We start from the raw sequence: 27,026 nt of genomic DNA on the forward strand, positions 1-27,026 counted from the left end.
TATCAAAATATCATGATTCCACCACAAAATCAGTTGATGCTTCATTGAATGTTTATTATTACTGACATTACAGTGACTGCAGGATGTTGAGAATGTCCTCCAATTCGATCGTGCAGCTCTCTTTACATGTCCAGAGTGCTTTGACCAGGTCCAGATAGGTGGCCGAACTGCCATTCCACTGCTTCCATTTAGTGAGCATAATCAAGATCTGCATATATACATTGAACATGGGTGTTCAACTCTACCCTGTTGGATAGCCACAACGCTGAGCCCAAGTTCAATCCCGACATGCTCAAAGCCGATCCCGATATGTCTCGCAACAAGTCCGAGATCTCGTCTAGTCACTGGAGTCTTGAGTTGTCCTTTATCACAATGTGCTGAACCTATGTGACAAATACAAGAGACACAATATGTTATTTAACGGCTGTAATTAGATGTAAGAATATAATATTAGTTCCGGAGAGCTGTTATTGCGACAAAACAGTTTAAGAGAAAAAATAACTGAAATGATAACATGTGCATGGGAAGCTAAAACATATTACAGTAAAACAGTTAAAGAGAAATACAGGAAACCACAGGGGACAATCATGTATCAGCTTTACATATTGAGCAAGCATTTCTATATGGAGCCTGATCAATTCCAAAGAAGCCTGCAGGAATCTATATATGATTCAACATTTCGCAAATCATTTGAAAGGCAATTCCAGACCCGGTTGCCTCACAAACAAACGCATTCAGCAGAACATAGATGTTGTTACCCGGGGATTCCCAGCTGAGGGAGCTTGAAGGAGTTGGTTTGACTTCTGGTTTCACGAACACTTTTGTATTTTATTGATATGTTTTGAATTAACCTAACTCAATTACCGAACTATATTGTCAAACAGCTTAAAAAAACCTACCAGAAAGTTTCAGAAGAAAATGCATTCATACAATCTTCAAAACAGATATTTTGAAGAATGAGTAAAACAAACATTTCTTTACGATCTGCTGAATACAAAGACAGGTCAGTTCGTTGTTTGTCAAACTCTAGAATAGAAAGTACACACTAACAGTGTTAAGCTCACATGCTGGATCATTTCTGGACACGCATTGCATTTTACTTCATAGTCAAAGAAAACATTAAACTTTCACCATGCTCCACTTGATAATTTCATTTGTATGGAATAACATACAATCTGCAATGTCATGTTGACATTCAAATGATGAACACCTTACTGGGCTGCTGACTATCACTGACAGAGTCAATGAGAATATCAAAGAATTTGGTCAATCACTGTTAAATAACACCCAGTATGATGCATTTAGAATGCTATACTCTGAGGGTCGAGTGCTGAGTATTACAAATTGCACATTTATCATATGTACTAGAAAATCGTTTAGACGTACAGTACCTGATATTGAATTCCTGAGGTGCACGACAGATATTCCCCATGCTATCTGTATCTCACACTCACCTGAAATGATCGGACTGAGCCGAGAACTGGCAGCTTCACGTGAGCAAATTCCGGAATCCCCCACCACAATATGAAACTACTAATACAAGACAAATACAAGAGACACAATATGTTATTTAACGGCTGTAATTAGATGTAAGAATATAATATTAGTTCCGGAGAGCTGTTATTGCGACAAAACAGTTTAAGAGAAAAAATAACTGAAATGATAACATGTGCATGGGAAGCTAAAACATATTACAGTAAAACAGTTAAAGAGAAATACAGGAAACCACAGGGGACAATCATGTATCAGCTTTACATATTGAGCAAGCATTTCTATATGGAGCCTGATCAATTCCAAAGAAGCCTGCAGGAATCTATATATGATTCAACATTTCGCAAATCATTTGAAAGGCAATTCCAGACCCGGTTGCCTCACAAACAAACGCATTCAGCAGAACATAGATGTTGTTACCCGGGGATTCCCAGCTGAGGGAGCTTGAAGGAGTTGGTTTGACTTCTGGTTTCACGAACACTTTTGTATTTTATTGATATGTTTTGAATTAACCTAACTCAATTACCGAACTATATTGTCAAACAGCTTAAAAAAACCTACCAGAAAGTTTCAGAAGAAAATGCATTCATACAATCTTCAAAACAGATATTTTGAAGAATGAGTAAAACAAACATTTCTTTACGATCTGCTGAATACAAAGACAGGTCAGTTCGTTGTTTGTCAAACTCTAGAATAGAAAGTACACACTAACAGTGTTAAGCTCACATGCTGGATCATTTCTGGACACGCATTGCATTTTACTTCATAGTCAAAGAAAACATTAAACTTTCACCATGCTCCACTTGATAATTTCATTTGTATGGAATAACATACAATCTGCAATGTCATGTTGACATTCAAATGATGAACACCTTACTGGGCTGCTGACTATCACTGACATAGTCAATGAGAATATCAAAGAATTTGGTCAATCACTGTTAAATAACACCCAGTATGATGCATTTAGAATGCTATACTCTGAGGGTCGAGTGCTGAGTATTACAAATTGCACATTTATCATATGTACTAGAAAATCGTTTAGACGTACAGTACCTGATATTGAATTCCTGAGGTGCACGACAGAATATTCCCCATGCTATCTGTATCTCACACTCACCTGAAATGATCGGACTGAATCGAGAACTGGCAGCTTCACGTGAGCAAATTCCGGAATCCCCCACCACAATATGAAACTACTACTTCTCTATCGTTCATGTTCGCTTCCAGCAAGGATCAACGGATTTTCGGATTTTCAAAATCGATATAAAGATATTGCGATTGTCTCGATGCAGTGTAATACTATGAATGGATCACTGAAAAGCAATGATGACACCAGGTTTTCGAGAAAATGTTGAACATGTTCTGCTCTACTTGGGCGGCCCACCACTCCCACAAATTTACTAAAGTAAGTGTGCAATGTTCCTGCCACGACGTTGGCCTGAACATAATCGTTTCTAGACCAGTGATCATTATCATGAGCAATCGTGACCATCCCATCGATTCAAATGAGTGCCATTAAGTTAGGAGGAGTAAAACGTCCCTGTAATGTCATGGCATGTCAGATCATCGCGCATGATGTTGACAAACAGCGTGTTATGTTTGATAAAATCCTCTGAATGTCTACCATAAAATGTTTGAAATGACTTGAACAGGCCTTTGATGGTGCAACCTTATTTGAAAGACTTAGTCCTATTAAAGTTATAAAATGTAAGAGGGGATATTGTTGAATATTAGACACATAAAATCGAATTGTTGGACCCACTAGTTTTATCACCAATACAAATATGTTTCTGTAGTGTAGAGATGAGAGAACATCTGTATCAACACATACTTCGTCTTGACGTCAATCCCTTCCGTCATCATTCTCAGTCCACATGCTAACGTGTTTTACGTTTTACGGTAGGTGAAGAGAACATTTCCAAATTTGAAGCATCAGTGGCAAAAATGACGTGCGATGCAGTTTCCGATTTTGACTATATGAGCCCGTGTCTGTTCGCACTGGATAACACTGGCTTTTCTCTTGCATGTGTTTCAGACGGTGCAGCCAGTGGGCAGGACACGCTCATCTTTACGCTGACACTCGGTATCATAACTATGTGATAGTAATGAAAAAATACATGATAATGTTATCGCTTTTCTTTTTATTTGTTAGATTTGCGAAGAAGAAAATAGGCATGACAATTTGTTCAATAATGACCTTCGATTGAAATAATAAAATATAATATAAATTGTATATCCGAGGCAATGTTTTGTAACATAAGTTCCTGCTTTTGTGATATAAGATTTGTGCATTATAACGACTGTTGAAAAAATTGCAACAGTTGTCATTTGTTATCAATCTAAACAAGCACCTGCATCATATGCATAATAATTGTTCATATATCTAAAACAATATTTATTGTATATTAAGCCATAAGACCAATAGTAAATTTTGCATATTGTTATTTACCAGGCTATATTTCGGCGTTGTTTAGATATTTTATTGGGCACTGGCTCATATACATAGGTAGCATGTTTTAAGGAACATGTTTATGTCTATATATATCTCAGCTACATGACCTTACAAGTAGAATAGAGCTAATATATAAAGTCAGAAAATAATGGCGTCCTTAATGAATCAAAAACAATTCTACAACCGGCAAACCTTGTAATAGTGTTCAAAATCAGAATAAACAGATAGACAGTACCCTTGAAATTACATTCTAAAAATATTTAGAATTTTCAATCCTTAATACAGTCGGGACATATGTTATGTGAGAGGCAATTATGTTTCCGGATTTTCGGACTACGGATGACGTTTAGAGCACAGCTTGTTATCCCTCGGTCACTGTTCCGCGAATATCACAAGAGGCAGAATGACCAGTTCTTACAAAGGACATCATAGCAGTTTATTAACATACAAATACAATCACAATGTATTATATACGGCAAATTAATGATAACTGTACATATGATGAGTGTTCAGTGCGCAACTTGCACGAGGAAGCAAAAATCATTCAGTTCAGTCATGATCCCAAATTGTGCACAGAAACCTCAGTGAATCTAGTATTGCGACTCGATATTTCAAAGCGGATGTTTCCTCTAAATGTGATTCGTACATGCAGGTGCATGGCTACGCAGAAATAGATGTTAGTCCCCGAAGGGTGTTGAGAATATCCTCCCAATCAATAAATCAGTGATAACTGTACTTGAGAAGGGTGTTCAGAGCAGCACTTTATTAACCTGACATAGTGGACGATCCCTGAAGAATGTTCAGAATGTCTTCCCGCTCAATCGTACATTTCTCGTTGCATCTCCGAAATGCTCTGACGAGGACCAGGCTGGTGGCAGATCTTCCATTCTTCTCCTTCCACTTCGTAAGCATGTGTACAACCTGCATGTACAGTGAACATGGATGTGCAAACGTGACTTGTTCGATAACCACGAGAGTAAGTCCAAGTTCGATGCCGACACACTCAAACCCTATCCCAATGTGACTTGCAACAAGGCTGAGATCTCTTTCAGATACAGGGATATTCAGCCTCTCTTCATTCACAGCATATGCTTGGTTCCAGGGTGTTGTACCTACAAGAATCATCTCACAATAAGCATGTTCTCCACATGTGTATGTGTGTGTGCATGAATGCATGTGTGTGTGTGTGTGTGTATGTGTGTGTGTGTGTGTTTGTGTTTGTGTATTTGTGTGTGTGTTTGTGTGTGTATGTGTGTTTGTGTGTGTGTTTGTGTGTGTTTGTGTGTGTGTGTGTGTGTGTGTGTGTGTGTGTGTGTGTGTGTGTGTGTGTGTGTGTGTGTGTGTGTGTGTGTGTGTGTGTGTGTGTGTGTGTGTGTGTGTGTGTGTGTGTGTGTGTGTGTGTATGTGTGTTGTATATTTACTGTCAATTTTTAAATTCCCTATCAATATTCTACGTTATTTTAACTGATCTTAAGATTAAATTCACTCAAAAACCAAAGAGAAAAACATATTGTTAATGTACCACAACGTGTAAAGAAAACGTTTGGGTGGATGCACAGACAATGGGAATAATGTCAAGCTTGCATTTGATAAAGCATAACGTGACACACAATCCATATCTTACATTTAGTAAATGGATAAATGCGACTGAACGTACCTCTCAGTTCGAGCTGATGGTTATAATAGCAGGTCATGTGGTCGTCTGTCTTGAACATTTTCTGGAATCAAAATGAACACAATGAGGCATATTCCTGGTGACGCTTGGATCCCGCATATTGTAAACTTTAAACCAGTTTTAAACCACGATTGAGAACTGTAGCGTCACAAGAAGTAGGGTAATGTTACATTCACTAGTATGCATAAATAAACATAAAGTCGCAATTGCACGTGTACATATTCATTAATTGTTAAGAAAATACGTGAAGGGAATATTACCTGATATCTGAATCTTGACCAGTATGAAACAATATTACCCATGCTGCCTGTATCTACGACGTCTAGTGAGAAAATGAAACATACATGTGTATCCCTCAGTCGCCGCGACAATATGACAACTTAACACAACTACATTAAACACATATGAATAGGGAAAGGGGATTCCCCCTGCTTGCTGTACGGGAATTGTTGTAGGACCTGTGAGGCACAGGTGACAATCTTGTTCCAGCTCTCGGACCGCAGGTTTTCGGATTTCATAAACCATTTCAATCTTGGGGTGTGTGGGGGTTAAATAGCAATGACGGTGTAAATAAGTGTTTCATTCACTGGGCCTGCTTTCTAGTCCAGGTGCATTAAACGACTGGTTGGTTTGAATTGAATCATCAGTATGCACATCGTGTGCATTGATACTGGGGCGGTGGGTAGCCAAGCGGTTATAGAGTGTACGTGTAGGTAAAGGGGCATCCGGATATGTAATGATATTGGCACTTAATTTCTATAATTAATAATATATCTGTTTTATTAAATGATCTATTTGTTTACTTTGAGCGTGTTGCTTTCATCAACTCATGAAAACATTTGCCTGTTGTTCTCAGCACACGTTCTTTATCCCCCGAAAAATCGTGTGTCAGGAATTGACATATTCATTCACTACACACTTGACTTCGCCAGGAGAGATATCGTCCGCCTGTCTATAAATAGGGATTTTCCCTGTCGCACAACTAATACGATCGAACCAATAGTGTACACATAGTGTCAAACTCGAGTTTCCACTACACAGAATGTAGGCCTCAAATGATGTAAGAGTCATCAGAGATTGTGGTGATGTGACCTGACAGTCTAGCCAGCCTAACGCTGTGTAATAGATATATGCGAGCCCAGCGTATGGTGTCTTACTGTGTTATCGCCCTTTATGTAAAGGAAGTTTAGTAGGGATTACATTGTGTGAAGGCTATGGTAAATTTGTCAAAAGTTTGTATTTGAAATCAGGAATAAATTGATGATGCAAATGTATCAAATAAGATAATGAGGAAAAACACACCCGTACGCATAACGATACTATTCTAATACAGAATAAATAAGGTGCTTTTTTTCAATGCAAGCATACTCAAACAGTCGGTAGTTAATGTGGAGCAGTCAAAGCTCTATTAAGGATTTGGCTTACAGCCGTTCCTTGATGAAACTAATACGTAACACCTGATCACGAACTGCACATGCTCCTTTGACAACCACGGTACAGTGTTTGAACCGATCTAGGTCCGAAAATGCGACAAACGTCAACCTTGCAAGGCTATAAATATATGTCACTACATGGATGCACATACCGGCGTATATACATTGTAGCAGTGACTGGCAAAAGGTTCGTTGGAGTTATGATGTCACACTCAAGTGGTTTTCGTACACCGTGACACCGATTGAGGTTAAGATCGAAGGTCCCTTCGCCGTTCCACAATATATAATTGTCAATGCACGAGAATAAATAAATATATGAATGTACCACTGAAAATCAATGATGACACCAGGTGTTCGAGGAAAGGGTAAGCATGTCCTGTCCTACCGGTAGCACCCGTCATTCATACAAAGCGATCGTAGCACCAGGGCGACCGTAACTCCCACACTTTAGCATAGACCTACGACAGTCGTAGCGCTAAGATCGCTTAGGAAAACGGGGCCTGCGAAGCCATACACAATGTAAAGGCGTCATATGTGGACAATATTAAGCTGAACCTTTCCGGCAGCTATGTTGTTTGGTTGATGTATGTGACAGCAGTGTGCATGCAGTATCCTTCCCGGGGAGGTGTAACTGACAAGATTAACAGCTTCTGCACATGGCATTTAATTTATTTCGCAATATCATTTAGTGGGCGAAAACGTCCTTAGAGTGTTTAGGGCTGCATGTCATTGTGTGTGGGAAGGTGAAAATGACATTTAACAACTGACTCAAAGAAGTAAACATCCACAAGAAAATAATTGATTGCAATACTGTTTACGGTTCAGCTAAGATACTACTGCTGCATATTAAGTCCAGGAAACTCATTGAATCCAGTATGGTTACTCGCTATTTCAACGTTTTAGAGTTCCCCAAGTGTAAACTACGTAGATACTTGGCTACATAACGCGATTGTTTACAGACCGCCGTTATAAACTGGAATATTGCTGAGTGTGGCGTTAAACAACAAACGAACGAACGAACGAGATCTACATCCATCTGGTCAACCCTGTCCACCCTGTCACCCACCTCTATTTACCCACTTAAATTTTAATTCAAATCGTCTGAGCCAAGTCTCTCTTATGTGCCGAAACAGGTTCCACAGCGTGTAAATGCAAAATTGCGCACATGATCAGAGACAAAATCAATCAGGTATGACACCAGGTCCTTACGAAAGGGTTAACATGCCCTGCTGTATCTGTATAACCTTCTACTCACCTAACGCTGCACTAAAACAATACTTCTGCAACACGGCCCTATCACTAGACCGCTTCTGTGGTCTAGTGATAGAACATCTATCCGGAGAGCGGAAGGTCCGTGCACGTCGCTATATAAGTGTACTAAACTTAGACGTGACCTTAAACCCAATTTCCCTTCCCTTCAGGTCTATCTTCGTAAAAATTAAGGTCTACCTTCCCCATTGAATGAGTCAGCAGCACTGGGTTCACAGTGACCATAAAGTATCCACATAGTCTGACCTGCCCATGTTTGAACGATGGGAACGATGGGTGCGTCCAAATCACTGAGATCAAAGCTTGGATATGATACCAGACTGTTCAAAGTCTATCCAGATCAGCTTTAACATCCTCCTGGAGCGGATATGGCACATGTCTTGTCTTGAAGAATCTGGGTGCAGAATCATCTGGTAATTAACCTTGAGGTGAGGTGAAATTGGGTTTAACGTCGCGTCCAAGATTATTGCACTTATATAGCGACGTGCATGTACGTGTGTGTGTGTGGCTGCTTGTACTAGTCCGGACTGATGCCGATTTATAGAGCTAGTTCACTGAGATACCATTCCGCAGTTTAACATGAATACCCCACTCAGAAACAGTATACTGACTCCGAGCCGACCAGTCCTTGTTTTAGCCCCTTAATACATGGGTGCAGAATCATCTGGTACAACTAAATTTGCCTTGGCTTCATTCAACTTTACTAGTCGTTCCCTTCCGAGTCTTACTTAATCATTATCGTTTGGTCAAAAACGTCTTGAGTCTAAATATATTGACTCCAACTAACAACAAAAACACATATTTCATAAACAACCTGTGAAATGTTTGATGAAATATTGATTTTTAGTTTACTTTTCATTTTTGAAAGTCAGATTGAAACAATTTCAATATCTCAGACAAAATTGTTATGGATGATATCAATATCGAACGGAGTTGAAACAATGTTGATACAATGTTTTTCAAGTAAGCAAACTCAGATCAACCAAATTTCAACTTTAGAACAATGACAATGCTGGGATACTTCAATGGAGGAAGACATTGTTAATTATAATTATCTGTGTAAGTTGGGGTACAGGTTATTATGAAAATTGTTAAAAAAACATCCTCGGCGACGTGGAGTACAATGTGTGAAGCCAATTTTTGGTGTCCCCCGCCGTGATATTGCTCGAATATTGCTAAAAAGCGGCGTAAAACCATACTCACTCACTCATTCTCTCAGTGAGCATAGGTTGAACCAGGCAATAAAGATCAACAGAGGTCATTGTTACAATATCAGAAACCTTTGAAAACAATAGGTTTCTAACTGAGTAACATTTCTCTACTCATGTCGCCAGACAACAATATTGTAATTTGTAATATTATGTTATATTTTGATCAAGACCTGATTTGAAACCACAATAAAGTATGTATATTAAGTGGATTCACCTGATCACGAAGACTGACGCTTTTTTGGATTGTTACTCGGACATGTACAATGCTCATCTTGAAATATGGTCACACAGTGTACTGCAGAAATAATGCAGGGTAATAACAAATATCATCATTTAACATCGTTTGGTAAAAGGCGGCCGGAGCGCGAACTACCTATTTTCCGCTCTCCGGACAGACTCGCTTTATTTTCCCCGCAAGCCACACACAGAACAACAAACCAATTACAGAACGTCCCCTGCGGTACAAGGAGAGACGTTTTTGAAGCCCGGAGCCGTTATAACAAGACCAACACTGATGCGTAGACAAATACAGGGTACATAATGAATATTCATGCTTGGGTGTAGTTCAGCATATAACCTTTTGTCATCTACAGGTTCAAGTGAACAACCGATTATTTATCACACCTGTGTGACTCATGTGACTATTAATAACTTTACAAAATGGCGCCTAATCCGAAACCACCCGAGCCTTACCTGACAGGGAGAACCTCAGCCCTTAAAGTGGAGGAAATTGTTAACATTCTGAGGAGTCCAGATGAGAGCAAGGCCATCCAGAATGCCCCCGCCACACCCCAGGGAGGGGAGGTGTACCTCTATAAGATAACCTCGGGAATGGGAGAAGGTGAGGCAGCTGTGTTCAGGCTTAATATTACCATGAGTCAGGGATTAATACATATGAACCATGTTAATATTTCATGGAAAGCTGATATTATTTATTACACAATTTGAATTCATTGGGGTTGTCAAGTACACATGACCAATGTCCTCAAAGCCACATTCATATACATGTACGTTATCAGTAATAGTCTGCTTGACGTCGGGGTCACCCTTCCCTGGTATCAGCTTCCTTGTACAGCCCTGTGATAACCGGTTTTATGTTCGCTAATATTGTTGACAAGTGATTGTCGTGCACTAAGTGACTACAATAATTATGTTTATGTGTCTGTATCATTATCAAAACGACTTCTTTCGCAACATGTTCTATTTATGTTTTTCTTTTCACTCTTTCCATCCCCTTTACAACAATTGTGTACTTAAATAATGAACATTGTTTGATGTCAACTTGTAGAAAATCCATTGTTGGATTAATCAATATGGGCTAAACAAGAATCAAGTATCGTGTTGCATCTCAGGGAAGGAAAAAAGGACATGGTATTTATCATCACAACCTCTAATACAACATATTTATGCATGACCTTACAGCTGATTTGGCATTGAGGTGGGTTGATTTTAGAGTAATGTTACACAATTGACTTTTCACAGTTTTATTAATTAACATCTACATCACAGGTGACACACTAACAAACAAAGCTTTTTGAGGGATAGTTCATCTTCAGGATTACAACATTGTTTGCAATGTTATGATGTTAATTTCTATTTGCAGATATCTGGAAGGATGACAAATATCACTTCCGAAGTGATGGAACTCGGAAGCAGCCTGGCTCAAGTCCAGTCATAGTGAAACAGTACCACAAGGCTTACACCGAGGACAAGACAACAACAAGGGCCTTTGTCAGAGAAGCATCGTATCTGTACAACCAGCCTCTGAAACACGTCCTAGTGCAATATATCGGGGACCACACACAAGCACAGCCTGCTCCACAACGCAAGAAGCGTGGTCAACAGACAGTTAATACCTCAGGTGACAGTAAATGTAGGAAAGTAGAATCAACTGGTGGAGCTGTGCAGTCAGGTGTCACGGAGAACACTAACTCCAACCTGGACCCTGAAGATCATTCATCACCGACAGAATTGGAAGACAACGGTAAATCAAACACTATTCTAGGTGTAACATTGAATGAAGCAAAGGTGTCAGAGACTGAAACAAAGAATGATCATGACACAAATCAGAAACGCTGCAGGACAGGAGATCATAGAAGTGATGATGACATTGAATATTTGGGTACAACGTCAGGCTCCCCTGTCAAAAAACCCCGTTGGCAGCCTCAAGTTGACAATGACAACACAGTTGTAACCTGTGTCACTAACACACCCTACGCTTATCTGTACACATTTCTTGATGGCGTTGAAAGAAATCGTGATGTGATCAAGGTCGTGCAACAGGTTTTATCTTTATCAAGGTTCTGGAACAAGGACTGTACCAACAAAGGCAATCCGTGCTTGTCACTCATTGAAGAGGTCGACAAGAACTGGAATCTAGATGCAATAAAAGCAAGGAACTGGGTTAAATGTTCTGTAAATACTGACGTGCTGAGCTTGAACCAAGACCGGTCAGTTTACATAAACCTCATCGCAGCAGTGCTTGTTGGAGCATGTCATACCAGGACTGAAGTACAGGACTTTGTGAAAACACTGGAGGATCCTCCTTCACACCTGCAGCATGTACAAGAGGACGTCCCCTTGTCACGTGACTGTACATACACAGTTGGCTGCTACACCATCAGAGGAGATATTCTGTCTCGCCTGGAAACCAACGAGTGGCTGACAGATGAAGTAAGTAGTCCATCTGCTCTATTACACAATCACACAAACTACATGCGTAGTTAATCATCTAAGAAAATCAAAAAAATTGGGGCGTGAGGGTGGTGAGTGGTTCAGTCACGTGATACTCATGATAGTGCCTTGAGGTAAGCAAGCTAGAGCGTGAGTTTGGTTAAACGCCTCTTTGAACAGTATCGCATGATGGCTTTGATTAAATTATGAAGAAATTCCAAAGTGATGCATATCGTAGACGTTTACTACTTTGTTGATTCCCATGGTGAATCTGCAAAGCGAAATGCGGCGCCTTGGACCACTGAGCCCCCATCTTAAGATTAATACAGCAACGTTTGACGGTTTCTTCTTTTTACACCAGTATTAGTTAACTATCAATTAATATAATAGTGCTAATTATCAACTCTTTGCCATGCATCTCGATTCTGCAATGATAACACTACTTACCTGCAATGGGCATTGTGCACAAAATCTATTAAATCATCAGTTCAATTGTCAGTCATTGCTAACAGCCGAGATATTCCCTTCATGATGGATATTTGATGTGCAGCGGATCCTGCTTTGATTTGAAATTACAAGCGTTCCCTTTGAAGCGAAAGCATTGGGGGATTAAACAGTATAATAAATATTCTAATAAATGAACTCTTACCTGTCCAGATCATGGACACATACCTGCACCTCCTGGAGAGAGAGTGGTGTTCCCGTGTCAGCTTCCACTGCCTGGTGCTGCCTACAGAGACTATCCTTCTGTGGGAGGCAGGACAGTACACAGACAGGATAAGGGGGAAAGATGTGAGTGACATGAGATTTTTATATTTCTTATGATTCTGTCATTCCGAGTGTACAATTGCATGTCCACCCTACCAAGAACATGGGCAAGACTCGAAAGATACTTTGTAGTAATTGTATATTTCTTGTGAAAACATATGATTCTTCTATGCCATGATTGCGTATTCAGTATGATAGTAATTGCCACTTGCAATTGTGCACATGAAAGATTCATGTCCTGCAATGGGTTTAGATTGAGTAAAAGCCAGTAGCCCCATTGATCATAATGCTATTCGTTTTCAATATGCAGTTACAAAAGCAGATATTGCACATGAACATATTCATCTTGCTACATATTATTTTACGAAGTGAAAATCTGGTTGTCAGAGAGAGTTCTTTAGAAGTTCTCAGTACCAAGTTCATGATACCAATTCACTTATATCTCTGTTACTACACCATATCCATCTTATGTGAAGCACGTGTTTCTGGATATATTGATTGTACACCGGAAAGGCATTTGTTGTGAACTTTCAGGAAAATTTGACAAACTACACATGGATCTTAATGCCAGTGAACATGCCGTGTAATCAACATTGGGTGCTACTGGTGGCTAATGTCAAGGATGGTACAGTGGGCGTGGTCAATTCTAAACCCGCCTTAGATGTGGAGGACACAGTTGTAGAACACTGGAGGTAGGTGGACAGAACAGTGGGCGTGGTCAATTCTTAACCCGCCTTAGATGTGGAAGACCCATTTGTACAACGCTAGAGGTAGATACAAAAAAACAGGACGTGTGGCTGCACATTAAAAAAGTACATGATTATATTTAAAAATCATCAAGAATGTATTTTTATTTGGTCATTACGCAAATCCTTTAAAACCAAACTATCAAATTTGAGATGTTGATTTGTCAAAAACAAACATGAATATAAATAAGACCCATTGAAAAATTCTCGATACACTCACATTTGTAGCTTTTACTTTTGGGTAGAAGATATAGAACAACTTGTTCACAGGGTTACTCAGTTCCCCAAATGGGTACACTGTGTGAATGATTTAAACGCCATAAATACAGTTATGTCACTCACTCATTTAAACCATAACATCTGTATTTGCTAACATTAAACCTAATGATGGATAAAGCAGGAGAGAACATCAGAAATGCCAGGACCGGATATTTGAGGCACTGCTGTATTTACCTTCTGCTCTACCTTTACTTTAACACCAGTCCACATGAGTTGAAGATGTTATGGCCATCGAGTAATATACATGTATTCCTCAGGCTCTTTGTAAACCACTTGAAATCTACGCCTAAGGAAGGGAGCAAGTCATGGATGAAGAAACAGTACCCAGTGATAGAACAGTCTGATGGACACAGCTGTGGGATATTCGTTCTGATGGTAGGTTGGTTTGAAGCTATGTTTTTGATATGAAAGGCAACATGTGTCTCAATAACCACGTATGAAAGATACCTTTTCATTTCTAACTTTCATATTCTCAGGCTGCTGATGCAATTTTGTTTGAGAAGTCTCCAGGCATCATGAGGAACTGTCACGTTGAGAAATACAGGCTGTATGTGCTTCAGAGGATACTACAGTTTGCCAAGGACAAGGGAGATATGCAAGGTGGAGGAAATCACATGATGGCAGTTGATGGACAGAGTAATGTCACAAACGAAATTCAAACTGTAACGCTGGAGACAAGAGATGTACTGGAAAATAGCTGTACAATGACAACAGAACAAGGAGGTCCAACTATTCCTGAAGAGGATGGACATAAAACACATGAAGGAACCGACTGTGCTGTCGCCAGTGATGAAAGTATGCATTCTGGAGATCATTACTTTGTTACGTAATTGTAAGGCGTTACGCAAGGTATTATACTTTAGATCTACATGTGCAATGTTGTACACTGCTTTCTTACAAACGTTATTTGTTTTCACAGATACAGAGGACTATCCATGTTTGGATCAGCACCTGTTGCATAAGCAGAAGATGGCGTGCTTGTTAGTGGTTGCTTTGGCGGAGAATAACCTGGAGGAGAGGATGCTATGGGCAGGGTCTGACACAGGGACTCGCGTGGAAAGAGAAACCTACAAAAAATATATTGTTTGGGCACTCAAGGTTTTTGACATCAATGAAGAAGAATACACTGAAAATATGATGAAACATATTTTATCCCAATTGGCGGGATGCTGTCTCCATCATGAAGCAGGCTCATATAGAATAAGAAATCATGAAGTAGCAATAAAGCTAAGAGAAATACTGCTCAGTGATGTGAGACAGTTGGTTGAAAGGATGGATCTCGAGTTCATATTTCGTTATGTGACATCTAGCGGGGATCCAACCGAAGAGGAACAACTAGATGTGCCTTTTAAAATCGAATTGAAACATGAAGATCTGCATATTGTAGCGAAGCGGTTTGCTACAGCTGTGTATGGCAGAAAGTTTGCCTTTGTGTGCATGCATTCCCTATTCCAGGTAGAGGCATTTGTTGATATGGTTTGGGAGAATCTCTTGCATAATCTGAACAAGGACAGATCTGAACTGTTGAAAGTATTGTCAAAAAATGACATTATATATGGATATTCCTTTCTGTTTTGGGCGAGCATCACAGACAACTCGAATTTGCTGAAGAAAGCATTGAACAGTGTTCAGTTTGAGGTAAAGAACAGACAGGAAGCTTTGTTTGGAAGTTGCTTTGGGAGTAGTTTGGCCAACTTCGAGTACTTGTGTTCAAAAAATGACTGGAAGTTGGATACGTTGTGTATGACGCTACCCGAACTCCCAAGACCTCTTATCATCAAACTGCAGTTGGCAGTTGTAGATGATCTGGGAGTAAAGTTTGGTAAATGTTCACTTTTGGACATTGCCTGTATGGGTGGGTTGTTTGCAGTGGCTTCCAGATTGTCTTATTTGATAAAGATGAACAAGAAAAAAAATACCCCCCAAAATACATATGTACATTTTGCATCCTTGTGCCTAAAGGGCAAAGATACCATGGATACAATTACGAAAATGGGAAAACTGAATGTCAATATAACAGGCCCTGAAGGATCAACACCTTTACATTACGCATGTGCAGTTGGAAATGTTAGCTTTGTAAGCTATCTGTTACAGGAACTAGTGGACATTGGTAAGCAAAACAAGAAGGGTGAAACTGGGCTTCATTTGGCATGTATATATGGAAACACAGAAGTTGTTAAAATGTTATTACAGAACAAGGGAATAATTCATGTGAAAGATAATGATGGCTGCACACCTCTACATCTTGCATCCTGGCAAGGATATAGGGAGGTTGTGGAGGTGTTATTACAGAACAAGGCAAAGGTGAATGACAAACGTGATGATGGCAGCACATCTCTACACATTGCAGCCCAGCAGGGACATAGGGAGGTTGTAGAGGTGTTATTACAGAACAAGGCTGAGGTGAATGACAAACATGATGATGGAAGCACACCTCTACACCTTGCAGCCTACCAGGGACATAGGGAAATTGTGGAGGTGTTATTAGAGAACAAGTCAAATGTGAATGAGAAACGTAATGATTGCATCACACCTCTACACCTTGCAGCCTGGCAAGGATATAGGGAGGTTGTGGAGTTGTTATTACAAAACAAGGCAAAGGTGAATGACAAACGTGATGATGGCGGCACACCTCTACATCTTGCAGCCGACCAGGGACATAGGGAGGTTGTGGAGGTGTTATTACAGAACAAGGCAAATGTGCATGATAAACGTGATGATGGCCCCACACCTCTACATGATGCAGCCTACCAGGGACATAGGGAGGTTGTGGAGGTGTTATTACAGAACACGTCAAATGTGGATGAGAAACATCAAGACGGCAGCACACCTCTACATATTGCAGCCTGGCATGGACATAGGGAGGTCGTGGGGGTGGTACTACAGAACAAAGCAAATGTGAATGAGAAAGATAAGGAAGGCCGCACACCTCTACATCGTGCAGCCTCCCAGGGACACAGGGAGGTTGTGGAGGTGTTATTACAGAACAAGGCAAATATGGATGAGAAAGATAAGGAAGGGAGCACACCTCTACATGATGCAGCCTGGCAGGGACATAGGAAGGTTGTGGAGGTGTTATTACAGAACAAGGCAAAGGTGAATGACAAACGTGATGATGGCTGCACACCTCTACACATTGCAGCCGACCAGGGACATAGGGAGGTTGTGGAGGTGTTATTACAGAACAAGGCAAATGTGGATGAGAAAGATAAGGAAGGTCGCACACCTCTACATCTTGCAGCCTGGCATGGACATAGGGAGGTTGTGCAGGTGTTATTACAGAACAAGACAAAGGTGAATGACAAACGTCATGATGGCCGCACACCTCTACATGATGCAGCCCAGCACGGACATAGGGAGGTTGTGGAGGTGTTATTACAGAACAAGACAAAGGTGAATGACAAACGTGATGATGGCAGCACACCTCTACATCTTGCAGCCCAGCACGGACATAGGGAGGTTGTGGAGGTGTTATTATAGAAAAAGACAAAGGTGAATGACAAACGTCATGATGGCCGCACACCTCTACATCTTGCAGCCTGGCAGGGACATAGGAAGGTTGTGGAGGTGTTATTACAGAACAAAGCAAATGTGGATAAGAAAGATAAGGACGGCAGTACACCTCTACATGATGCTGCCTGGCAGGGAGATAGGGAGGTTGTGGAAGTGTTATTACAGAACAATGCAAATGTGGATGAAAAAGATAAGGAAGGCAGCACACCTCTACACCTTGCAGCCCAGCAGGGACATAGGGAGGTTGTGGATGTGTTATTACAGAACAAGGCAAATGTGGATGAAAAACGTAATGATGGCAACACACCTCTACATCTTGCAGCCAACCAGGGACATAGGGAGGTTGTGGAGGTGTTATTACAGAAGAAGGCAAATGTGGATGAAAAACGTGATGATGGCCCCACACCTCTACATGATGCAGCCAGGCAGGGATACAGGGAGGTTGTGGAGGTGTTATTACAGAACAAGACAAATATGGATGAGAAAGATAAAGAAGGCCGCACACCTCTACATCTTGCAGCCAACCAGGGACATAGGGAGGTTGTGGAGGTGTTATTACAGAACAATGCCAATGTGAATGAGAAACGTAATGATGGCAGCACACCTCTACATGATGCAGCCTGCCAGGGACAAAGGGAGGTTGTGGAGGTGTTATTACAGAACAAGGCAAATGTGGATGAGAAACGTGATGATAACGGCACACCTCTACATCGTGCAGCCTGGCAGAGACATAGGGAGGTTGTGGAGGTGTTATTACAGAACAAGGCAAATGTGAATGAGAAACAGAATGATGGCGGCACACCTCTACATAATGCAGCCTACCAGGGACAAAGGGAGGTTGTGGAGGTGTTATTACAGAACAAGGCAAATGTGGACGAGAAACGTAATGATGGCGGCACACCTCTACATCGTGCAGCCTGGCAGGGACAAAGGGAGATTGTGGAGGTGTTATTACAGAACAAGGCAAATGTGAATGAGAAACAGAATGATGGCGGCACACCTCTACATGACGGTGCCTACCAGGGACATAGGGAGGTTGTGGAGGTGTTATTACAGAACAAGACAAATGTGGATGAGAAAGATAAGAAAGGCCGCACACCTCTACATCGTGCAGCCTCCCAGGGACATAGGAAGGTTGTGGAGGTGTTATTACAGAACAAGGCAAATAAGGATTTGAAACGTAATGATGGCAGCACACCTCTACATGATGCAGCCTACCAGGGACAAAGGGAGGTTGTTGAGGTTTTATTACAGAACAAGGCAAATGTGGATGAAAAACGTAATGATGGCAACACACCTCTACATCTTGCAGCCTGGCAGGGGCATAGGGAGGTTGTGGAGGTGTTATTACAGAACAGGACAAATGTGGATGAAAAAAGTAATGATGGCAACACATCTCTACATCTTGCAGGCTACCACGGTCATAGGGAGGTTGTGGAGGTGTTATTACAGAACAGGACAAATGTGGATGAACAACGTAATGATGGCAACACACCTCTACATCTTGCAGCCTACCATGGACATAGGGAGCTTGTGGAGATGTTATTACAGAACAAGGCAAATGTAGATGAGAAACATCAAGGCGGCAGCACACCTCTACATCTCGCAGCCGACCAGGGACATAGGGAGGTTGTGGAGGTGTTATTACAAAACAAGGCAAATGTGGATGAGAAAGATAAGGAAGGCCGCACACCTCTACATGATGCAGCCTGGCAAGGACATAGGGAGGTTGTGGAGGTGTTATTACAGAACAAGGCAAATATGGATGAGAAAGATAAGGAAGGCCGCACACCTCTACATCGTGCAGCCTCCCAGGGACATAGGGAGGTTGTGGAGGTGTTATTACAGAACAAGGCAAATATGGATGAGAAAGATAAGGAAGGCCGCACACCTCTACATGATGCAGCCTGGCAGGGACATAGGGAGGTTGTGGAGGTGTTATTAGAGAACAAGGCAAATGTGGATGAGAAAGATAAGGAAGGCCGCACACCTCTACATGATGCAGCCTGGCAGGGACATAGGGAGGTTGTGGAGGTGTTATTAGAGAACAAGGCAAATGTGGATGAGAAAGATAAGGAAGGCCGCACACCTCTACATGATGCAGCCTGGCAGGGACATAGGGAGGTTGTGGAGGTGTTATTACAGAACAAGGCAAATGTGGATGAGAAAGATAAGGAAGGGAGCACACCTCTACATGATGCAGCCCAGCAGGGACATTGGAAGGTTGTGGAGGTGTTATTACAGAACAAGGCAAATGTGGATGAGAAAGATAAGGAAGGCTGCACACCTCTACATGATGCAACCTTGCAAGGACACAGGGAGGTTGTGGAGGTGTTATTACAGAACAAGGCAAATGTTTATGAGAAAGACGATAAAGAAGAAACTGCTTTACAAAAAGCAGAGGCACAACATTACGATGATATTGCAAGGATTATAACTGAGGCAACAACTTTACATGACCTGACAACCAACCATGGTACAATTTAAGATAGGTGAGAGCAATGTGGAAATCATGCTTGAGTTGACAGCCCAAACACATATATTGTATACGCTGTTTTGCAGAACAGTTTTGAAATCTCACGAAACCATATGAGACCTCGAAGAGGACAGTACCATCAGAGATTTATCAAAATATCTATCATTTATCTAAGAATATGGACAGAGCATTTCTACAAGGCCCCCCAAAGAACATTCTAAAAGTCCCAAATCAATAAATCAAATATGTCATGAGAGACCAACAGTGTATTGATATTCCATGTCTGTCCATGTCTTGGAGGTCATCTTGGAATTTTGGGCCAGTCAGTTAGTGTGACAAGTTTTATGCATATTAGTCCCAGCACACTGTTTCAGATATAAAAGCTTCAACATTCTAAACTCATATTTAGGAAATGTGTCGGCCATCTTGAAATTGCCGGCCATCTTGATGTTTTGTAGATTTGTCAATAGTCGAAAACGATCAATAGTTATGAATATATTTTTAGAAACATAATATGGCTATTTTGCAACACAACACAAGCTGTTTTTCATCAAAACATTGAACCTCATCTGAAATAAGGAAAATACTATTGACAGTTGGTTGCCATATTGGATTATGTAAATTAGACATATTTCCCAAACTGGGATTGCTTGGGACTTTAAGTATGTTGTTTTGGGGACCTTGTAGAAATGCATTGTGATGAAATGAACTCTATTGCTATTTGTTCCAAGTGGAACCTTATTTTCCATGGGCTACATATGTCAATGGGGACTTTGCCAAAACACTGAAATTATGTTAACCAATATTTGAAATTAATTAGGCTCCACTGTGTATAATATTGAATGATTCAGTGGTTTACGTTCATGAGTAAATGGGGCTTCCATTTAGTTTGGAGTCTTTTTCATTAGATACGAATTCGTAAGCGCTGGAGGCTTTTACATCTTGATTTTGTATTATATGTCACAATAGCATCACTATTTTGATTAAGTCCTATTTTCTCTGAAATGTTGTGTCAAGTGCATGTGGTATTGTTTCAGGGTGACAACCGATGGCCAGTTTCTTATGAAATCATCGTCAGTTCCACACGGAAGCTATAACAATGGCGGTTGGCTTACATCCACACCACCAACATCAACGTGTCCCGTGAACCACACATCAGTAGAATTGCCAGGGGTTTATGTTCCGAGTCAACTGGGACAAGCAGTTTCCACAGACAGACAAAGTGTTATGGAAGAGATCGCCTTGCAGTCATCCCAACCATATCATATAGACGGAAATCTTAACAACCTCCTTACAGATCCTGCACGCATGGAGATACGTTCACGCAATCAAAGATCAGAAACCATATATGGAATCTCAAGTCATGTTCCCACCTATGTCCATGCTCCAGTAGTTGGTGACACATTGCCTAGTTCAGATACCACTAGTAATTCTGAGAATACCATCATTCACTACACTGAGTCTGGGGAAAAGATAGAGCTGCTGCAGCTCTAAAAGTGGTCTAGAAAGGAGTTATCATTGTTATTATGATGTGTCCAATGTTACAGTATACATATACAGTTTTACAACCTCCATTAGGGGTCAGTCGTCCGAATTCGGTTTGCAGAAAATAACGAGTTATTTGTGAAACCCAAGAGCACGCGTATGGTGCTGACAAACCTAGAAACACAATCTGTGAGAACCTGGACAATCATAGGTATCTGTTGTGCCCAAGGGACGCAACTCTGCACAGCGAATCGCGGCGCCTTAGACGACTGGGCCACCCGTACCCCCGTGGGAGTGATTTGTGTCGATGAAGTTTTGACGTTTCTGTATGCATCTCGATTCCATAAAAAAAACATTGTACGTTACAAATTCTAGGAACATGGCTAACTTTAATGTTGAGAAGATTACAAAACAGTTTCTTACAAATGTTTATAACTGGACATATGCAGATTTCAGTGTGTTCCGAACTTTATTAAAGCAAAGTATTTTGTTGAAATTAGTGGGAGTGAGTACAGCTTGACGTACACAATGCAGCTACATGTCGCTGTGTAAAATATGTACTTGCAGGAACACGTGGTTGTCTTTCTATCATAGTCGGTATTGTCACTTTGATTTGTTTCTGCACCATTTCCAGTGTCAGAGTAGTGAAGTCTCACTCCCAATACGAAGCCATGTAACCTGTTGTACATGCAATATAGACTTTAAAGTATGTTCACGGTGACCTCATATTCAGGAATATAATGACTGTTTTATTTCAAAGCAATTTATCCTATTAATTTCCATGATGTCTTGGCAAACATGAAAATGCTAAGATCAAATAGAATACTTTGAGCTGTGTCCCTTAAACAAATACAGACTTTATAGTCATGGGGAAAACCAACCAGTTTTACATTCTTCCATGATATCTGACATATTCGTATGTGACATATTATGTGATAGATCACTGAACGAATCCCCGTAAGATATCGTTTTTATTACAAACATTGTATCTGAAAACGTATCTAAGGAACGAAAGATGTTGGAAGCACTATTCTAATAACACTATTGTACTAACATTCATGGTGTAATTTATATACTTTTATCATCAGATAACTCTTGTTAGTGCTGCATTAGTTAAGTGGCCTGTTATGTATTGCCCATAGTTGACCCATTGTATAACCCCTTTGTGACTGTAGACCTACAATTATGTTTTTCAATAGAAGTTGTTTTTTATTCATTTATATTTTGTGCTGATTTACTGATTTGGCAATATAGTTTGAACCGTTTTCTAAGTTAACCTTCGCGTTTTAATTCGGAAATCCCCTCGTAACACTGTGCCATACAATTTAAACATACAGAGGCGATTAATTTTAATTTCTAAAATGTCACCAGTTTCATTCATGTGACAAATATATGAAAATCCTTATCCAATTATGCAGACGTACATATACAGTCGAACCCCGATGTCTTGAACTCGGATGTGCCGATTCCACGAGTCCAGGCGAAATCACAGTCCAACATCTTACCATATTTATAGTATTGTTACCTGAATGCTGGACATGGGTGTTTTGAGTTCAATTTACAGTCCCCAAAGTTAAAAGGTAAAACTTATCAAGATCCAGGTCGAATTCAAATAGTTCGGATAAGTCGAACTATTTCTTTGGTCCCCAGGAGTTCGAGGCAATTGGGTCCGATTGTTCCTTTATGAGTATATATCTGAATATGTATACAGGTAGACAGCCTTCTAGAATTGTCATCATACACCATTGCATTTGTAAATACCTTGCTCTGAAATAAAGTGGGCTAGACCGCCTCCATTGTCGTATGGGTAGAGTATCAGACAGACTTATTTCGTATGTGTGGCCATGAGGCCAATAGCACAATGACATTTTGTTGTAAAACAATTCCTCGTGAAGCAACACTTGTATACTGATTAGATTGTAGCTAAATATGGTGTACACAGTTTTATTTATATTCAATGTATTATCCTTCTTTCAAATATCTTATAAACACACACAAGTCTGAGAAGAATATGGCTATTTTTGCTGTTCATTAACTGTACAGATTTTCTTTGTGATGGATTCGTGTAATAATAGTCAGGCAGGTATTTGATTCTTATATCCTCATATACTGGACATATCAATAAAACATGGTATTCATTTTCTTGGTTATATTTGCAGAAAGGACACATCGATGTTAAAGCATCATTATCTTTGGAATGTCTGTGTAATTGTATAGTGAGGGTATGTATACCACGCCTGAACTTCCTTAAGCATCTGCGTAAAGGGAGAGAATATCTGCCCAGTAACGTTTAATTGTGGTGCTCTTGTTACCCCGCCTGGCGCTCAGCATTAAGGGGATAAGACTGGTCAATTTGAGGTCAGTATACTGTGTCAGAGTGAGGTGTTCATGTTAAAACTTCGCCATGGTGTATCAGTGGCTTGTTCTGTAAAAACGACATGAGAAGACACACATACATGTACACACACGCGTGCATGCACGTCACTTCATATAAGTGCAATTTTCTTGAACGCAACGTTAAACCTCAAACCTCATTTTGCCTTGCCTCACCTCTACAGAGAATGAAACAATTAAGGGGAAAAAATAAATAAAATGCCTGCTTATTTATGCTCGGCAAACGTATACTGAATATTGTTTGTGAAGTCAGGTCTGAAGATTTTCGGGGCACGAGTGGCCCAGTCGTCTAAGGCGCCGCCTTTTGCTGTGCAGAGTTGCGTCCCTTGGGCACGCCAGAAACCTGTGATTGTGGGTTCGAATCCCGGTGCGCCTAGATTATGTTTCTAGGTTTGTCAGCACCATACCCGTGCTGTTGGGTTTCACCGAAGTGGTAAACGTCTGAGACCTGCATCACTTCGGGCTTTCCTCTCACATTAAGCTGACACGCCGTGATATAACTGGAATACTGTTAAAAGCAGCGTTGAACCCAACTCACTCACTCACACACTCTGGAGATTTAATTAGAAAGGAAATTAGATTCAGCCCCACTCACACCCGTCATTGACGAAACATGGTGATTGTCCCTTGCCGATCTCAAATTATCAAGATTTCATTTCAATTACATGTTATCGCAAGCTGTACTACCAACGCCGTTACAAACATTATCCCGTCTTGTATCCAGTCAACAAAGTCAATTGTAGACAATGTCAGGGATAGATAGGGTTGAATAATGCATACCACGTTTACGGTAGCTGGTCAAAGGGAGGCAACTCTGTTTTCAGATATTACGTCAGCATTTGAAAAGTACGGAAGTTATCCTGACGAGACCTGGATACTGTGGGTAAAATGCTTACAGGCGTATTGTCAATAGAAGCATCACCTGTAGCTGTTCGTACTGGGCTAAAATGGCTTTGTTTTCTGAATGTGGCAAATGTACGTAATAATGACAAAAGGTATAATGATATGAAGTGCACTGATTTTTAAACGGCTTTAAATGTTGTGTTTTGTGTTGAACTCATTTTCCAAAATGTAAATAGTATTTTCCTGTTTTAAATCATACCATGAAGCAAATTTGTTCTTCATTTCATGTACATGAAACTTTGATCTTTTGATCACCACAACCATTGTACCTGTAACCTATTGTTCAGGTTGTGTGAAAGGGAGAGAAAACGTATATGCTTACTTATGCTATTTCTAGTGATATAAACAGAGGGACGGTTTGAATATTTGAAACGATGTACAATATGAAGGTTGTATAGCACTGTGATCGAATTACGAATTACGAATATGTTCTGATTACTGACTTGAATAATCAGTTTTTTATTCAATTCAATTTAGAAAGTTTGTGAATTTCTGAGTAATTTATCACTATCACTGTGAGGTGGAGGTATTCGAATTCGTCAGAGATGTTTGTATGGATAAGAGCGACAAAACCCTTTGCATAATCACAAGAAATCGCTGTTGTAAGCCGACTCCATTTTACGATTCTGACTTTATTAAAAGCATCACTATGAACTTTCATTATTTCCGGGAGATATTTCCCATGTAAGCCCCAATCCGTAGCATTCTAAACTTAATAAAAATACAACGCCAGAGAATAACCAGTCTTGATTATCTACCGAAACACATTCCATTGGGCGTAAAAGGCAAAATAGGGGGGAAAACTATAGGAATGGATAACTGATAATCACTGATGACACCACGTCTTTGTGAAAGTGCACGCATGTCCTGCCCAACGGTAGGAGCCGCCATTGGTACAATCTGACTCCACGTGTAGGAGCCGCCATTGGTACAATCTGACTCCACGAGTTCTTAGGGTAAACTTGCAAATGCAGAGAACACAAAGAAACAGTGATTTGATAAATATATTTATTTCCCAAACATGATGACTGGTGATATGCCCCCTGTTTACTGATCGCTGTAAAGTAGAGGTGAGATTACAATATCTCTGAAGAAGGTTAAAAGGCATGACGATAGTCATGTTCGAAATGATAAAAACAAAGTTTCATTTCTTGTAATATTTCTCCGACCGAGGTGCAATTACACTGACAAGGAGGGCCGTCACTGCAGGATGTTGAGAATGTCCTCCCATTCGATCGTGCATCTCTCTTTACATGTCCATAGTGCTTTGACCAGGTCCAGATAGGTGGCCGAACTGCCATTCCACTGCTTCCATTTAGTGAGCATAATCAAGATCTGCATATACATTGAAGATGGGTGTGCAACTCTGCCCTGTTGAATAGCCACAACGCTGAGCCCAAGTTCAATCCCGACGTGCTCAAATCCTATCCCGATATGTCTCGCAACAAGTCCGAGATCTCGTGGAGTTACAGGAGTCTTCAGTCTCTCATTCACACAGCGTGTTGAACCTACACAGAAATCTGTATTACTTGATGAAACACCAATTCTACTACAAAGGCTCACATCAACAGGTTTCTTTCTGTTTTGTGTGATTGACATGTGGTATCGAATTAACCTTTATTTATCTCCAATGCTCATCGATATTCGAAATAAGCAATACAAATTGACAGAAAAAGAAGTTGCACATATCCTCCCATATACATATATGTCATCATAATAACGATTAAAATAAGTTGAAAGTTTATGCTGAACACATGGCATATATTACCAAATTTCTGAAATGAAATCTTCAAATTATGATAAAGAATGTCGCACAAAATTATCAATTTAATGGGCAGTTATAGTAAACGCACCTCTGCTTATGATCTGTTGGATGTTATACTCGATCAGCTCTTTGCTTGACTGGTGCATTCTCTAGAACGAAAAACACACACTATCAGTTGTGTGTTGAGATGATATGCTGTAGTATTTCCTGAAAGGCGTTGAACTCAAATACAGTATTATTCTTCAGGTGGGATCAAACTTCCCCACTATAACACTTAATATGGGATGATAAACTTCCACACAATAACACTGAATATGGAATGATAAACAGAGACAATGTCTGGCGGAACAGGAGTGAGTATATAAAGACTTTGAACCGTATGTTCGTTACCTTATATCCACTATTAAGCATATATACAGAATGCCACACGTGTAGTGTTAAATGATGTGTACATATGTTACTACCATTATTGCACCTTAATGAACATATCTAA

General features: G+C 40.4%; 2 protein-coding genes and 1 long non-coding RNA gene across 3 annotated transcripts; 2 read left to right on the plus strand and 1 right to left on the minus strand.

The window, feature by feature from the left end:
* Positions 1 to 4,256: 4,256 nt before the first annotated feature.
* LOC124125546 lies at positions 4,257 to 5,642 on the minus strand. Its single transcript, XM_046488876.2, has 2 exons — positions 5,601 to 5,642; positions 4,257 to 5,055 (listed from the first exon to the last, which is right to left on the minus strand). The coding sequence occupies exons 1-2, from the start codon at positions 5,635 to 5,637 to the stop codon at positions 4,709 to 4,711; spliced, it is 384 nt and encodes a 127-aa protein (XP_046344832.2). The 5' UTR covers positions 5,638 to 5,642; the 3' UTR covers positions 4,257 to 4,708.
* Positions 5,643 to 10,160: 4,518 nt separating this feature from the next.
* Positions 10,161 to 17,692, plus strand: LOC124125545. The gene is made up of 7 exons (XM_046488875.2): positions 10,161 to 10,372; positions 11,135 to 12,204; positions 12,862 to 12,996; positions 13,507 to 13,664; positions 14,255 to 14,372; positions 14,474 to 14,792; positions 14,917 to 17,692. Exons 1-7 carry the CDS (start codon positions 10,192 to 10,194, stop codon positions 17,475 to 17,477), a joined length of 4,542 nt encoding a protein of 1,513 aa, XP_046344831.2. The 5' UTR covers positions 10,161 to 10,191; the 3' UTR covers positions 17,478 to 17,692.
* A 2,049-nt stretch (positions 17,693 to 19,741) lies between these two features.
* Positions 19,742 to 23,609, plus strand: LOC125376913. Its single transcript, XR_007219374.1, has 2 exons — positions 19,742 to 20,002; positions 21,024 to 23,609. It is a non-coding gene; the product is annotated as an uncharacterized LOC125376913 (long non-coding RNA).
* The last annotated feature ends 3,417 nt before the right edge of the window (positions 23,610 to 27,026 follow it).

This window comes from Haliotis rufescens, unplaced genomic scaffold, assembly GCF_023055435.1.
Source record: "Haliotis rufescens isolate VD_foot unplaced genomic scaffold, xgHalRufe1.0.p SCAF_8, whole genome shotgun sequence".
Taxonomy (NCBI): domain Eukaryota; kingdom Metazoa; phylum Mollusca; class Gastropoda; order Lepetellida; family Haliotidae; genus Haliotis; species Haliotis rufescens.